The following is a 17,489-nucleotide window of genomic DNA, read 5'->3' on the forward strand; positions in this document are numbered from 1 at the left end:
ATCAATTTTTTCACTGCAGGAGTCAGCAGAAAGTGCTATTTAGGCTCTGTATGGGGTGTGCTGTGCCTTTGCTTGTGCAGCGAGTCAACACCAAGAATAAACAAACACATGCACGCACTGTAAAAATAATGTAACGATTTGAAATGCATTATTACTGAAGTGTGTTCATTTCATTTATACACCACCCAAGCTCGGTTAAGGTACACAACACATCCAATCCATTTATCTCAGTATTCCTCCAAAAGCTTTCCCAGTATCACTTTGTAGAATGCCTTATATAATTTTTAACAAATAGGCCAATATGATCGTTGCCAAGTCGAATGTACCTGTACATATCCACTTACGGACTAATGAGTGAGCACAGGGAGAGGGACGAGGTGGAGAGACTGAGCACAGATCATAATAGCTAGCCAATTGCCGATAGTATGGGGGCGAAGGGGAGCTGTGGAGGCAGAGAGATTACTGGGAGACGGTATCAATACACTCGTTAGTTTTTAATGAGGGAAGGAATTGAACCAAGGGAGATCAGAGTTCGCCTGGGATGTTCTGTCATAATGGTCTTTGTCCAACAGCACTAAAATTGGAGCGCAAATGCAGGTAGTGTACATGACATCATTGAAGTATTTACATCATTTAAGTACAGTATTTGGGGATTCTGGGTTGCTTCATGCAAAATTCATCTCCCCATATTCCACTTTCTCCAAATCGCTCATATACCATTAGAAACAAGTTGAGTAGAGCCTAAAGAATAATGGCTGTCAGTGTTCCACAACCCCCCCTTTAACCACCTACAGCTGCCAGAAATGGCCTGTAAATCCTACACTTCATCCTTTTCCTCCAGCCGAGGAGCATGGATATGTGCTACTAAGCATTACACTCACATGTCAACTTACATGAATGTGAGCAGACTAAGAGCTGTTAGCCAGCTAACAGTCTCTGGTCCAACCTCTTCCAAATGGTAAATATAGAAACCGGACAACTGTTCAGATTTAGAAACGTGATTACATTTTTGGTACTTTTATTCCTCTTTTTTTTTTTATCTACATCTGCCTTTCTTTTTTCAGTGGGGCGTTTTGTGGGGTTGGGCTGTTATTTATGGCTCCTGTGCACAAGTGGACACACACACATGCACACACCCTTTCACAGGATGAAAGGGCAGTCACACAGCCTGCAAACATGATTTTACAGCCCTGGGTGGAATGAGTGCTGGAGGAGAGAATGAGGCCAGAGTACAAAAGGGGAAAGCCCTGAAATAAACAGATACCAGTAGTCAGAATGCAAACCATGTACGAGCACTGAAGGTTTTGTTTCCACCCTCTCTACACTTCTGAAAACCTACATCGGTAAAGATATGCAAGCATATGTGAGATGCATAGAATGACTGTTATTCTCCCATCAGTGTATATATGATGACTTTTAGGAAAAGGGACATGTTGCGCAGTAGAATTAACGTTACACATTCCATCTCCCACGTGTGTTTGCTGTGAAATCACAAATAAAATGATACCTTAATCAAACCGACAAATTCCAGTGTCCAATTAAGCTATAATGTGGCCTGCTGAGCTGGGAGCAGTAGTATTACAGCTGCTTCTTGCGGTGACAAATGAGCTATTGACCTTGTAGGCATGTGATGACCTAATAGCGGAATTGGATCATATTTTCAGGGACCCAGTCTGTCTCAGAATGGATTTTATTTAAGTGCCCATTGAAAGAAATCATGTAGAAAGCATTGGGGAGCACCACAACATATGTGTCCAGTCAGTGAGTAAAATGCATTACTGCTCTCAGGCGGACTCAAAAGATGAGATTTTATTTTTCCCATTACTTGGCACACAACTTACTTTCGGCAATAAATTGTAGAAGCACCACCATTTTGTCATCTCGTTGGACGAAAGATGAGATTTCAGTTTCAGGTTTAGTTTTGTGGCGTGTACTGCCTCCGGTGGCAAATATGGTATGCTGTTGTATGCATGTATCAGGGAAGTATGAGTAACGAGGTGCAGCCTGACCTCTGCTGGTAGCAAAATGGCATTGCATCTATTATACAAACACTACAACAATCACTCCTGCTAATAATATACCGTAATTTCAATGTTATTACACAACCTAAAAAAAGTTAAATTCCCCAAAGATCGAATAATTTAAAGTTTTCAAAAATCGCAATGAAAACCTCATAATTTTTAAGATGTCCATTCTGTTGCAACTGTGCCTATCTGGGGGGGGGGGGGTAAACTAAATGGACATGTTACAAATTCACGATGTTTATTAATTAGATTTTTTTTTTCATTTGTTTGCACCATTGTTTCTTTACTCAAGTCAAGTCAAGTCAACAGTATTTATAGAGCATTTTCAAACAGCCATCGCTGCATACAAAGTGCTGTACATGGAGCAATTTAACATGCACAATAAACAGTAAGACAAATCGGTAATAAAGGCGGTAGAAAGCACCAAACAGTAAAACCAAGAACAAAACTAAGTCATGCTGAGTCGAATGCCAAAGAATATAAGTGAGTTTTGAGGAGGGCTTTAAAGATGGGCAGCGAGGAGGCTTGCCGAATGTTCAGTGGGAGGTCATTCCATAGAGAGGGACCGGCAACAGAAAAGGCTCGATCTCCTCTGAGCCTCAATTTAGTCCTTGGTACTTATAATAATGTCTGGTCTACAGACCTGAGGCGCTGGGCAGGTGTGTAGGGGCGGATGAGCTCAGAGTGGTAAGGTGGCGCGAGATTATTCAGAGATTTGAAAACAAAGAGGATCTTGAAAATAACTCTAAAACTTTACTATAAAACATGACAGGAAAAAGAAGCATTTAAAGAAGTACCGTATATTTCACTAACCTGCTCTCGAAACTGGTCCTGAGAAAGGCAATCGATGATGTTGACACAACCCAACAGGCAGCCAGTGGGATACTCAGAAGGAAACCTGAGCTCTAAGCAGGCAAGAAAAGAAATACAGCACCAACATTAAAGAGTGTCCAATAATGCTTTGCAAGATGGTGTTGACATTAAATAAAGGTGATCAAGCCAACACTACTGTACCTTGGATATTTGTAACATTATACGGACTTGACGCCTTGCTACAAAATCAATAACATTCCTATAGGAGGCTTCATCAAATGTATTTTGGGCTTTGAGTATCGTAAATGTTACCAGTCATTTGTATCTTGTTTTAAAGCCTTTATTTATTCTTGTCTCTTGATTAAACAATGATACAACTACCTTTTGTATTCTTCTGAATTTTATTTTGCTGTTTACGTGATTTCTTTTTTTCAGGAATTGTCAATTAAACTGTCCTCTGTGGTCTTCTAAGGCTGTTTATGTTTTGATGGTGGCTAGTGGTTTTCTGCTTTCAATACTCAACAGTTCATCCCAGAAGTTTGGAATTATAATTAACTAGCTGGTGCGCCGCCCTCCGGGCGGCGCATCAGCTAGTTCCTGCGGAAGGCTGGTAAGGTGGGCCTTCGGCCCACAAAAGTGTTGTTGCTTGGTTCAACTTTTTGTTCATCTTCATTGCTTATCGCGAAAATAAAGAGATGTTTAGCTCTACTAAATAACTAACAATTTTATTGCAATGCTTGTGGGTAGACACCATTTTTTCGCTAAGATGCCCGCGCGATCGTAGTGAGCCACTGCCTGAGCGGCGCAGTGGCGGCGCGGTGAAGTAGGTACGTTTTGAAAAGGGACAGACGGAAGGACAGACAGCGTGAGGGACGACGCGCAATATATATATAGATGATCACCTCTGTCGGTGTGAGAGCCATTCGCATATCAAATGCCAACCAGATGCCCAAATGCTTACCTTTGCAGTACAAAAGTGGACAAAAGTGTTGGTACCCATCTGTTGGATAATTATAATACTAATATTAAATATTACAAAAGAATGTATTCATTTAAAAAAATACATGAAAATATGAAATTGCTTTTGAACTGTGGTTCAATGTTTTCTAATGAAATAGGCCTGGACAAAAATGATGGTAACCTTAAATTGAAATTTTGTTGCACAACCTTTGGAGGAAATTACTACAATCAAAGGTTTTTGACCGACGCATCATGAGCAAAAGTCTCTAGTTGTCACAGGTTTGGAGGGTGCTTTCTGCAGATGGCATTTTCCAGCTGCTTTCACAGATGTTCAATTGGATTTAGATAGGTGCTCATCGAAGGCCACTTTGGAATCATCCAATATTTTGCTCTTGGCCATTCTTGTGTGTGTTTTAGGTGTTGCAAGATGCATGACCTGTGACTGAAACCAAGCTTTTGGACATTGGGCAGCATATTTCTCTCAATAATACCTTGATAGTCTGATATTTAGTCAATGCAGTTTGGGGAGTCAGATGGTCTTGTGGCCCTTACCATTAATCAATTTGCATTTCAAAGGTCCAGTCAAATGGGCGATCACCACTAGCCCTCATCACCGCTAGATGCTCGTTTGCAAATTTGCAAGACACAGAGTTGCTCATCCTTTGCAAAGCTTCCTATGTCTATTTAACATCAAAATGCTGATGGCCATCAGAACTGCACAGTACATAAGGCCCACAGAACAAACCCTGATTGGAGTACAAGTGTCTTCCAGCTGAAGGCATTGCTGTTTTGTTTTTTTTTTTTTTTTTTTGGGGGGGGGGGGGGGTTCCAGAGGAGCAATTATCAGAACCAGTGCCACAATGTTCCGAGACTGATATCAAGAGCTGCTGCATTATTTACGCAATGATATCAAGGACACTCGTTTGGAACTATGCAGACGGGCAAATGTGCTGCTATTTCATGCATTTTGAGATGCTTTGTTCAGAACTGTGTGTTCTGGGAAACACAAAATGGTTGACGAACAGTTATTTCCAACACAGGTTTAATGTCCTTTTGTGCATTACATTGCATCTACGTGGGACAAATCTGGAATAAAGTTTTTGATTTCAGCAGACTTGGACACCAAGTACATATGCAATGCCATGCCACACTCAGGAAAAGACCTCAGCCGTGCCAAAGGAGAACGACTTGCAGACAATGCTATAACAAGGCTCATGGAACACTTTTTGGACAGATGTACCGTCATGATGAACTACTTTTTTATTATTCATTCATCTTCCGAGCCGCTTGTTCCTCACTAGGGTCGCGGGGGGGTGCTGGAGCCTATCCCAGCTGTCTTCGGGCAGTAGGCGGGGGACACCCCAAATCGGTTGCCAGCCAATTGCAGGGCACACAGAAACGAACAACCATTCGCACTCACACTCACACCTAGGGACAATTTAGAGTGTCCAATCAGCCTGAAACACATGTCTTTGGAATGTGGGAGGAAACCGGAGCACCCGGAGAAAACCCACGCAGGCCCGGGGAGAACATGCAAACTCCACACAGGGAGGCCGGAGCTGGAATTGAACCCGGTACCTCTGCACCGTGCAGCCGACGTGCTAACCACTGGACTACCGGGCCGCCTTTTTTATTATTATTTTTTTTTAATCCATCTTGGCCCAATTAACAAAATTTGTCGGGAAGTTCCTAAGCAGGCAAAAACCACCACAGAACGTAAGCCGTTTTCAACACAGGTCCTCACTTCTGGCAGTCCCTGCTGACAGTTGATGCAATTAAAAAAGAAGAAAAATCAGCTACGAAACACTACCTTTGTCTGTAACACATGTTGTCTCGAAATCGGGCTACATTCATGTAGTCTGACGTCTTCTTAAAGTTATGCTCCAATCACTCCAGTGGATCAACAGAGTTTAAGAACTGACCAGGAGGGTGCCAGGTGAAGGTCAATGCAATTTGCAACTCCAAGGTCTAGTGAATACAGTGATCACCACAACGCAAATTTGAGAAGTGGCGGAGGGCCTGGCAAAAAGTTTCAGGTTTTGCAGTATGAATGGTTATGTTATTAATTTTTAATGTAATCTCCTGAGATAACTCTCGCCTTTGCTTCTTCTGGTTATCTTGAGTGGATTCACTGGACACACTGTCACTGAATAGCACAGCGACTACTTGCCGCCCTTTAAATAGGCTGACTGACCGTTACAAGTTTGACCTGTGATTCTAATGAGAAAACACCTTCGGTTGAACATGTACTAACGGTCAGATTATTTCCAATCATTTCAAAAGGCACCATCTTTTTCAGTGAAATTCAATTTTGTGAAAGCAGAATGTCTACACTTCTCTTGACTGTTTTACTTCACCAACAGGGGCAGTGTATGTAGGCAGAATAAGTAAAATCACTTAAGGATTCTTTCTAGAGATGTCCCGATCAGGGTTTTAAGTTACTGAGACGAACATCCCTGAGTGTGATCGGCCGATACCAATCAAATGGATTTGGTGTAAAATTTTAGAGCTACAACCACCATGTTTCTTAAAAATGTGATTAATATCCATATATTTTTTTTCAATCAATTGATTAATGAGACTTTTAAATTTCTATCCCTTTATTATTCTGAAACAGGAGTATGGCACAAACACATTCTAATTTAGTTATTGTGTTGGTCTGTAACATGTCACAAAAAGGGGGAAAAGTGGATAATTTTTTTCCTAACAGCAGATTTTTGCAAATGTCCTACACAGCTTAAACACAAAGAAAATCACTAGTCAGGGAAACGGAGCCTTGTATTCCAATTTGAATGAAAGCCAATTACCAAATGGAATTAATTTTCATTTGGGCGAGAAGGGGTGAAACAAAATGCATTCCTGTCGCCATTCATGCATGAGCATTACAATGACATTAATAATTTAATAGTTAATTTAGTTAACTAGAAGTATAGTATAATAAAAAAGTTGAAGGAGGAGTATGAAATTAATTCAATCACGAATTTCATACGAAAAATGTGTAGAACAAAAATAGAGGCGCTTCATTTCACGGTGCTCTGCTACACCGTAATGTGTGAATAAATAAATACAAGACTGACTATTGCGATGATTGCAGCAATCAACCTTGTATGTCAACAAGTTCAGACAGCAATCATGACCCATTATGAAACTTTTGAATGCCATTGAATGCTTCCAACAGCTGAGCCGAGCGCAACTAAGCAAGATGCTGATGCTAATGCTAGCCCTCTGACAGCATGGCGCTTGTCCCCATAGAAGTACAAGCCAATGCAAATGCATTGAAAATAAGACATAGCATGCGCAATTCTCAAAGGCTTTTCAGTGGGGTTTTTCATTGGGGGGTTTTTTGTGTGTGAACGCAAACGTTTGTGCTATCAATGCAGAACATGTCACTTGGTCGAGCCACTTGATTCTCTGAGTGCACTGTCTAATGCAATATATGTTATAATGAAGTTCATGAAATTAGAAAAGATACACATTTTCGACTTGACATTGTACCTTTTTGGGAGATGGAACGGTACATGGCCTCCACCTCAGCGGTCTCCTGAGGAGTGGGCTTCTTGGCTGCGGCAGCAATCCAAAGACGGCCGCGGTGGGATGTGTACCAAGTTCGGCCCTCAACTCTATACATAAAGAGTTCCATGTTCATACTTTGAACCATTCGATTACTAGCGGGTGATCACTACTACATTTTTGAACTTCGTACCTTTTGATGCCTTTGACCAGGAGTGATGCCCATGGCTGGTGCATGCTCAGACACCAGCCACTATCACACATCTCCTGCAGCTCTTTGTCTTGGAGACGCAACCTGGACCGCTCTCCTCCTCTATTACCCTCCGCCAAACTCTGTCCTTTTTCCATGTTCCTTTTGTTGTTTTCTCTGCTGCCAACATCTACCCACTAAAAATATAAACAGGACAAAAGAACACTGGGTGTATAAAGGAAGTGCTACGCATGCCCATCTGGAGAAACAACCACTTAACAGTATAGTCTGTGCTCATGTTTTATTTTTATTTTTTTGTCACTCGTACATTGGTGCTTGATTGACAGAATTCCAATTGACAGTCTTTGTCGAATTGCTGGAAAAAACCAAAGACGTCGCCTTTGAAAGAGTGAATAATGAAAAGCATAATAAGCACCATGTTTAATATGGGGGTAAATTGTATCGACAGAGACACATGCAGTCTGGTCAATTTGAGTTAAAAGGAAGAGGAAGAAATACAGACAGGAGAACTAGCAAGCGTTTCATTTCAGCGAAGTCCTGCATCTCGCCATTAGCATGCCCGAGTATGCACAGCTTCAACGCAGGATGGGAGGTTACTTGCTTGAGCCATGTCATGTCATGATCATGCTAAGCTGCTCTATGATTTTTTTTTTAACTGGAGATGGATAAAGATTTAAGGGACTGTATGTAGCGTATGATAAATTTGCATAATGCCGCAACGAAATGAAAATTTAAGGTGTAAGAGTGTCATCTGCAGGGTGCAACAGAAAGACCGAGAGTGCTCGCATGCTCTTCTTGCGCAAAAGTACACACGTGACGTGACCTAAATTTGTAACCTTCAGAGCCTTTGCTTCATCACAAGGACCCACCAGTGCAATGTTCCCCATATGCTGTCGTAATAGTTCTAGAACGCACTCAAGGTGCATCTTTGATATCCAACCTGTCCAGCTTGTACTTATATCTTATTATGTCCTTTTCATCAAACTGAGATGTGAATTCACTTGGACAGAATATTGACTGATAAACTGCTGCCTCTACACTCCTGTGAGCTTAGCTGTGCAAATGAAGTCCGGAGTATATTGTACGGATGAGTGATTCGTCTGTGGATGGCACAATATGAAATAAATAACTAAACAAATGGGAGAATAATGTGGAATTTTATGCCCTCCAATAGACCCTTTGGCATTAAGCCCGAGGCCCCATAGAGCAGGCTTCTTCGACAACTTTTGCAGCAGCAAAGGGACTGACAAAGTTCAACAAGTGGCAGAATAATATGAAACTATTAAGTCACTATAATTAAGGCCACAGGGCTGTATCTCCTGTGGGTTTATCTACTCATGCCAACAATGTGAAGTGATTGCCAGGAAAATCAAAAATCTGGATTAAAAAAAATAAATATTTTTTAATTCTGATAATCCCCTAAGTATTGTCGGCCATCATGTAGATAGAATGCACAGACAAATGATCTCATTGGTTATTCTCCATCAAGAACTGTCAACTTTTTTGCCATTACATTTTCAAACTATTCAATGATTGTTGTCTTAATTCACAATTCCAATTAAGGAAGGCCCATTTCTTGACCTGTATATACTTTCTCGTACAAAGGAAGGCAGGCTTCCTTTGAAAAAGTCTGTAGGAAAACAGAAGGAAAGCGGTAAAACAGAGGTGAGATACAGTGTGTAAAAAGCGACTTACTTCTGGTGCTCTCTGCTTTATATTGGGGTTGACCAGCTCTCTGAGGTTCTGTTCTCCACCTTGTCTTTTATACAATGGGGATTTGGCCACAGAGTCAATGTTCATTGCCTGGAGGGCCTCATCTAATCTGCATAATAAAAATATCCAACAGTGGGCAATTGTGATTGACACTTGCAAGCATGAGACTCATGAGTGAAATGATGTACCGGTAACTGCTTCATGCTCACCTGTTGTAGTACTCGTTCAAGTTGTTTCTCTCATCAAGGACTTGTCTACCAGCAAAGTCCAAGGTGATTTTCCGATCTTTACGAGACGCATGGCGAAGTTCGCGCAGCTCCTCTTCCTTTTTCCTTAGCTTGTCACGCTCAGCGGTTGACAACCACTGGTTTGATTCAGTGGCAAAGTAATCAGACTCATCATCAAGTACCTGAGTTCTCTTGACACTGCACATAAAACAGCAGCACAGCGTTATATCAAACTTTTGTGATTCCGATTGGACTGAGACTTACAATACTGTATAACTTATTTTACCTCGTTCGGTCATATTCCAGCAGTTTGTCTTTGTGCTGGACAGCCTTCTCTAAACCAGCCTTCAACTTGGCTTCTTGATGCGCCAGGTAATCTCTTTCAGCACAATCTGTCGCAAATAAATATATGAATACTGTAAAATACAATGTAGGTACCGCAACAGTATATAAAAAGCACCCAATGAGTAGACCAAAATTTGAACAGTTTTTTTTTCTTCATATTTTCAAAACTGGTGACTTTACTGTCGGGAATAAACACAAATGCAAACAGAAGAGAAAATACTGCTTGTGCCACAACAAAATATGCACAACCAAAAAACAAAAAAAAAAATAAAGGCCCAGAGTTTTCATTGATTCATTTAGTGGAAGCTCATGTGCAGGGGCTCAATTGTCTTTTTCAAAAGCCAGGTCAATCGCTTGAGCAGAGAAGAGCTAAAGACCGGTCTCAAGAGAGAATTTATTTCAAATTGTAAACAGTCACCACTTCCAACATGGAGCTCACTGAAACATTCATTAGTATTCATAAGTGTGATTTTGGTCAGTGAAAATTAGTTGAGATGAGAAATTGATGCTTGTGGGATTGAAAAATCCACAATGACCGTGAGTCATTTTAGTTTAGACCGTAAATGTCAAAGAAAAGGTTACTGAACCAAGTTGCGACTTATACTACACAATTCATATCTTACAGTACCGCTAACCACAGATTCTCACCTCCCATCAGCTTCTTTCTTAGTTTCTGGCTTTTGTTTGAGTCTCTGAGCAGAATCTCCTGTTCCTCTTTGGTGCAAACCTGAAATGGGATAGAAAGATGTCCAAAGATAAAGTTTAACTTTACATTATAATAGACTGGGGCAAAAAAGATGAACATATATGTTTGTACCAGACTACCACAGAAGAGACAAGGCCCGGATCCCTCTTGCTCGCATACAATGCGACCACAGCTGATGCAATTGTTGATGAGTCTGTGCTTCTGAGCAAGGCACTCACAGCTGTGCCGGCCGGGAAGTACAACTGTCAGCTTGTCCTGACCCTCTTTAGCATAAAGGTTTGTGAATTTATTTTTCTTTTTTGTTGAAGAAGTGCTGGTGCTTTCTTGAACCTGTAGGTGGAGAAAATAAGAACAATAATAATAATAATAATACATCACATTTGTAAGCGCCTTTCACAACACTCAAGGACACTGTACAGCCAAGACCAATAATAAAACACAGATAAAATAATAAATAAAGAAAGAAAGATTTAAGGCGGGTAGGCAAGTCTGAATAGGTGGGTTTTGAGCTGGGTTTTGAATAAGGAAAGAGAGTCAATATTACGAATGTTGGGAGGAAGTGAGTTCCAGAGTTTGGGGGCAGAGCGACTGAAGGCTCTGCACCCCATTGTACTGAGACGGGCAGAGGGTAGAAAAAGGTGGAGGGAGGATGAGGACCTGAGTGAGCGAGAGGGAATGGAGATTTGAAGAAGATCTGACAGATAGGGGGGCGCAAGGTTATGGATGGCTTTGAATGTATAGAGAAGTATTTTGAAGTTGATTCTAAGTTTGACAGGAAGCCAGTGGAGCTGTCGGAGGATGGGGGTGATATGATGGAAGGAGGGGGTTCTCGTGATGATCCGGGCTGCTGAATTCTGAACAAGTTGAAGTTTATGGAGGAATTTTTGATGGACACCGAAGAGGAGTGAGTTGCAGTAGTCAATACGGGAAGTGACGAGACTGTGAACAAGGATAGCGGTGGTGTGCGGAGTGAGTGAGGGACGGAGGCGGTTTATATTGCGAAGGTGGAAATGAGCGGACCGGGTAATGTTATTGATGTGGGAGTGAAAGGATAGTGAACTGTCAAGGATGACACCCAGACTCTTCACCTGGGGGGAAGGAGATATAGTGGCATTATCAATTGTGAGGGAGAAACTGTCGGCTTTGTTTAGAGTGGATTTGGTACCGACGAGTAGGAGTTCAGTTTTATTGCTGTTTAGCTTGAGGAAATTGTGGGTGAACCAAGATTTGATTTCTGAGAGACAGTGAGAGAGGGACGAGGGTGGGAGAGAAGCGTCGGGTTTGCTGGAGAGATAGAGCTGGGTGTCATCCGCAAAGCAGTGAAAGTGTAAGCCAAATTTGCGGAAAATGTTTCCGAGTGGAAGGAGGTAGACAATGAAGAGGAGCGGACCGAGGACAGAACCCTGGGGAACACCAGAAGAAACGGGGAGGGATTGTGAAGTAAAAGAATCAACTTGAATGAACTGAGAGCGGCCAGTGAGATATGAGTGGAACCAATGTAGAGGGGTGTTGGTGATGCCTATGGTAGAGAGTCGATTGAGGAGGATGGGGTGAGAGATTGTGTCGAAGGCTGCACTCAGGTCAAGGAGGATGAGGATGGAGATAAGGCCAGAGTCTGCTGCCATGAGAAGATCGTTTGTGATTTTTATGAGGGCTGTTTCAGTACTGTGACGGGGACGGAAGCCGGACTGGAATTGTTCATAAAGACTATTGTCGGTGAGGTGGGAGTGGATCTGAGAGGCGACAGTTTTCTCCAGAATTTTCGAGATGAAGGGAAGATGGGAAATGGGGCGTAGGTTATTGAAGTCATTGGGATCTGAACCAGTTTTTTTCAGGATTGGTGTGACAGCTGCAGTTTTGAAGAGTACAGGAACAATTCCAGTCGACAGAGAGGAATGGATAATGGCTGAGATGAAGGGAAGCAGAGAGGGTAGGCAGGATTTGACCAGAACTGTGGGGAGGGGATCAAGCTGACAGGAGGAAGTCTTGGATTTAATGATGAGGTCTGAAATTAATGAGAGATGGGGGAGTTCAAAAGAAGAGAACAGTTTGCAAGGGGTGAGAGGTTCAGATGAGGGGAAAGGTACAGAGGAGCCCAGATGCTGGTGGATTCTGTTGATTTTTTCATTGAAAAAGAGGAGAAGTGCATTGCAGGTGTCACGAGAGTAAAAGTGAGGTGGTAGGGAGTCAGGAGGTTGAGTGACAATAAGACCATTTTAAGCCGCAAATGTGTTGTATACAGATCATGATCAATATTCAAGGCAATGTGTACTGACCCTCATTAGATCCATTGGTGTTTTGACTGCCTCTGGTTCAGGGTCCATTTGGCTCACGGTCAACACCTCTTGTTTGTTCCGACCCTTACGTTTAGACTTCTTCTGTGAATCTTTGGTTGTATCTTGGGAGTCTAATTAATAAGAATAATGTTGTAAATTAGAGCCCAACTGATTATACACCTTTCAAATACCTTTTAAACATCTATAATCATCGATTACACAGAAGACTACATAAAAACTTGATGCAAGATGTTTGTCAGCCAAAATCAACCTTTCAAAGGTAAAGTCAATCAGTAACTCATACATATACGTTGCAACTCATATGGAGGAATTGACCAGGGTGTCACAATTTCATATGTTACCCATGACACACTCCTACCAACAGTGAGGTTAAAGCTAGCGTTGGTGCATTCAATGTTTGTGGATGGAACGAAAACCAAAATAGCAAGATTAGGTGCTATATTGAAAGAACACACTTTGGCATTGACAAATACCGGTAATAATAATAAGAATAGATCAATGACGCTCGGTTGATAAAAGAGCAAGTAATGACTTTTTCAATGTGCATGCATTGTGCATGCATTGCCTTTGATGGGAGCATTGCCGCCATCAACTTCACTGTGCTGGACTGTTACTGCATGTCGTATCACGGCAGTTGAAGTGCTCATGCTTTTGAAATCAGAAACAAGCTTGCTTCGTTACATCACCGTTTACCGTAGGTGAAAGCCATCACTCATTTCAAACAGTTTCACAAAATGTATTTTAAGAACTTTATGGAAAATGTCAAAGGAACATTACCGTTAAAAAGACAAAATGCTGTTATGAGTCATGTAGGACCCAAAAAATTATTATGTGCGTAATAGGCTGATTAATCAGCATTCTCAACTCACGCAACTGTAGTTATAGCGCACTTTCAAAAAGCCATTGCTGCATACAAATTGCTGTAAATTCTGTATTTATTTTTCCCCGACCAAATATCATAACCATTTATTTACATTGTAAAATGAATATTTCAGCGATGCTTTACTCATATTGAAAATAATGCCTGCCCACCTCTTGTTGACATTGACTCTTTGAGAAGGAAAAGACCAGTTGTGTCTCCACCCTGTCTCTGAGTCTTCTTCCACCTGAAGAGCAACTCCTCAATGAACTGTCCTTTCTTCCCATCTGTTCCCTGGAGAAGGTCGCCCACATACTCCTCAATCTCCTCAGCTTTTTCAATGGATATAATGTATCTAAACAACAGGGTGACATACAATACAATTAACTGGAACATCATACTTGACTGTGCCCCGTCCTTGCAAAGGATGCTTGCATTTAATGTCTGGAAATCATATTTCTTGCATCAGTGATGGTTTGACAATATTAAAATTTTTTTCCCTAGTAATGCAAACATTCAGTTCTATACATTAAATTTTAAGCTTCCAGTCTATAACAGGACAGTCAATAATCTATACTAGTTTAAGAATAGATTGTCCATATTAGATCAACTTCAATTGTGTATGCATGATCCTCACTTTATTAAAGGACAACTACACAATTGGCTAACATAATAATGAGCCTATTTTTCCCGTCAACAATCACCTTTTCCTTTTTTTTTAAGTTTATTTGAAACATTCATTTAAATATTCCTACGCTACAAATCCCTCCTCAAAAACAACTGATTAAAACTGTTTTTTTTTAAATTCAATATTCTGTTGTCTTTATTTGTGTTATGGTTATTGTTCTTGCTGTCATTATGTTCTCTATTATTGTGAAAAGTGCCTTTGAGCGTCCAAAAAAAGAAGCGCTAAAAAAAACTAATAAAGTACTACTGTATGATTATTATTATTACAATGGAGCTGCAACACATATAATAAAATAACAGAACAGACAATACAATGATCAAGAAAAAATAATTTGAGATATTCTAAATAAATTCATTAGTTTAAATCATAAAACAAATCAATGACTGATATATGCCCAATGAATAAATAATCACCAAACAAGAAAAGTATTTATTATCTGGAGATCACCACTTACTTTTACAGAATGATCCTTCAATGTCATATACTTTCTATCTTTAAACAAAGCAAAGGATTTATAAAGTGAGTTCAACTCACCAAGTGGTTGAAGGAGCTTGTCGTTAACTCGTAACCTAAGCCTGCTTGTTCACAAATTTAATGACAAGCTTTCATAAAAAGGACGTTGTGAGAAAATCAATCAATTTTTTGTAGTTTTTTTTATTTCATCACATTCGTCTGACGAGCTAGCTTGACAAACGAACGTAGGTCAGTCTTCGCTTTAGACAGGCTGCGAGACATCGAAAAGATTTCTTACTTGACGATATCTTCGGATGCCTCCAGACCAAACTTGCTCTGTAATTGCTCCAAACACCAGCGCAACAAATAGTCTGCCATGTCACCACGCCAGTAAAAAATAGGTTGTCAAATCAACCAACTCGGGATCATGGAGATGTTTCTAACCGGTTGAATTATAGACCAGCACACGAAATGAACGGTGCAGCAGAAAATGCCTTCCTGAAGAAATAAATGTACGACTGTAACAGAGTTCCACACAACGCAGACAATACTACTATTCATTCATTCATTCATTCATTCATTCATTCATCTTCCGTACCGCTTGATCCTCACTAGGGTCGCGGGGGATGCTGGAGCCTATCCCAGCTGTCTCCGGGCAGTAGGCGGGGGACACCCTGAATCGGTTGCCAGCCAATCGCAGGGCACACATAGACGAACAACCATCCACGCTCACACTCACCCCTAGGGACAATTTAGAGTGTTCAATCAGCCTGCCATGCATGTTTTTGGAATGTGGGAGGAAACCGGAGCACCCGGAGAAAACCCACGAAGACCCGGGGAGAACATGCAAACTCCACACAGGGAGGCCGGAGCTGGAATCGAACCCGGTACCTCTGCACTGTGACTACTACTGTACTAATAATAATAATAATAAATATTATTGTTATTTTTTGTAATAATACATTTTATTTATAAGCGTCTTTCAAAGCAATCAAGGACACTTTACAATCAAGGACAAAACAAATAACAATAAACCACAGATAAAATTATAAATAATAAAAGAAGAGATCAATTTAAATTGAGTCTGTGATTTTGGATAGGTAGGTTTTGATATGGGAATTGAATGTAGGAAGAGAGTCAATATTACAGATGTTGGGTGGAAGTGAGTCCCAGAGTTTGGGGGCAGAGCGGCTGAAAGCTCTACACCTCATCGTGCTGAGACGGGCAGAGGGTAGATAGAGGTGGTGGGAGGATGAGGACCTGAGGGAACGAGAGGGAACGGAAATTTGAAGATCAAACAGATAGGGCGGGGGGCGGTGTTGTGGGGGGCATGGTTATGGATGGCTTTAAATGTATAGAGAAGTATTTTGTAGTTGATTCTAAATTTGACAGGGAGCCAGTGGAGCTGTCGGAGGATGGGGGTGATGTGATGAAAGCCCCCCTCCTTAATCATTCAAGTGATGACCCGAGCTGAAGAATTCTGGACCCCTTGAAGTTTATGGAGGAATTTGTGATAGACACCAAAAAGAAGTGAATTGCAATCTTCTATATATATATTGCGCGTCGTCCCGCACGCGGTCTGTCCTTCCGTCTGTCACTTTTCAAAACGTACCTACTTCACCGCGCCGCTGCGCGCCGCCACTGCGCGCCGCCACTGCGCGCCGCCACTGCGCCGCTCAGGCAGTGGCTCACTACGATCGCGCGGGCATCTTAGCGAAAAAATGTTGTCTACCCACAAGCATTGCAATGAAATTGTTAGTTATTTAGTAGAGCTAAACATCTCTTTATTTTCGCGATAAGCAATGAAGATGAACAAAAAGTTGAACTAAGCAACAACACTTTTGTGGGCCCGGAGGGCGGTGAACCACCACCTTACCAGCCTTCCGCAGGAATTTGCATCCAAATGACAGAAGCACAGAACATTTGTCATATTTTCTACTTTAGACGTGGAACAGCTCAAGACTTAATATAAACCTTGCCTATAGCGGTTGTCAGTAAAAGCAAGAGTAGGCGCACCACAAACAGTTTAAGTGTGGTTCTCAAAATCACATGAATTACAAATAATTTTGTATTTTACAATAATATTTACTTGGATTTATTATATGTACCTGTGGCAAGAAAGCAAATAGTGGAGTCTTGTGCTGAAATGCACGGATGCAGTTTGTGAATAGGGCACTGATGAATCAAAGTTCTCAAAATATCTCTTCATTCTGCACATTTCCTCTTCTTTGCGGATATTTGTTTCTTCTATGACAATCACATCAAATTTTTGTGCTTCAATAAAAATATCTGTGTGGTAGAGAGCAACTTTTTAAATTATTTTACCATTGTAATATAGAAGGCAAAGGCTGATAAAGTAAAAAGGGCATAGTGTACATCTAAAGGTTTGCTATGGCATAGCAGTATAAGGATTACTTACATAATTACTTACTTACTTGGGCAGGAAGAGAATACATGTACATACTCAGGCTACAAAATGTGTAACTGTAGTTAGAAGACAAAGACACAGAATAAAATTACAGGTACATTAATTTAAATTGAAACTGAAATCTGATTAATTTGCAGGATTATGTTGGGGGGTTTTACGTGGGGAAAGAGACACTAGCAGTTGAGTCAGCTTTAAAATTACTGGTAGTTGGCCAAACATTCTTTCCTACAGTAAAGATAATTGGTCACAATCTGT

General features: G+C 41.0%; 1 protein-coding gene across 5 annotated transcripts in view; it reads right to left on the minus strand.

Moving 5' to 3' along the window:
• Window positions 1-15,292, minus strand: part of trip4 (thyroid hormone receptor interactor 4) — a 95,495-nt gene extending 80,203 nt beyond the window's left edge. For 3 of the 5 annotated variants that reach the window (XM_052063143.1, XM_052063144.1, XM_052063142.1), the window contains exons 1-11: window positions 15,105-15,291; window positions 13,839-14,020; window positions 12,786-12,916; window positions 10,621-10,839; window positions 10,452-10,530; window positions 9,745-9,850; window positions 9,441-9,656; window positions 9,214-9,340; window positions 7,501-7,694; window positions 7,293-7,417; window positions 2,838-2,929 (exon numbers count right to left, since the gene is read on the minus strand). In XM_052063143.1, coding sequence (XP_051919103.1) covers window positions 2,838-2,929; window positions 7,293-7,417; window positions 7,501-7,694; window positions 9,214-9,340; window positions 9,441-9,656; window positions 9,745-9,850; window positions 10,452-10,530; window positions 10,621-10,839; window positions 12,786-12,916; window positions 13,839-14,020; window positions 15,105-15,184 — 1,551 coding nt within the window. In that variant the 5' untranslated portion in view covers window positions 15,185-15,291. Of the gene's footprint in view, window positions 1-2,837; window positions 2,930-7,292; window positions 7,418-7,500; window positions 7,695-9,213; window positions 9,341-9,440; window positions 9,657-9,744; window positions 9,851-10,451; window positions 10,531-10,620; window positions 10,840-12,785; window positions 12,917-13,838; window positions 14,021-15,104 lie in introns of all 5 variants that reach the window. The other 2 variants (XM_052063140.1, XM_052063145.1) reach the window with 2 other exon arrangements.
• Window positions 15,293-17,489: the final 2,197 nt, after the last annotated feature.

This window comes from Hippocampus zosterae, chromosome 4, assembly GCF_025434085.1.
Source record: "Hippocampus zosterae strain Florida chromosome 4, ASM2543408v3, whole genome shotgun sequence".
In the NCBI taxonomy this organism is placed as follows: domain Eukaryota; kingdom Metazoa; phylum Chordata; class Actinopteri; order Syngnathiformes; family Syngnathidae; genus Hippocampus; species Hippocampus zosterae.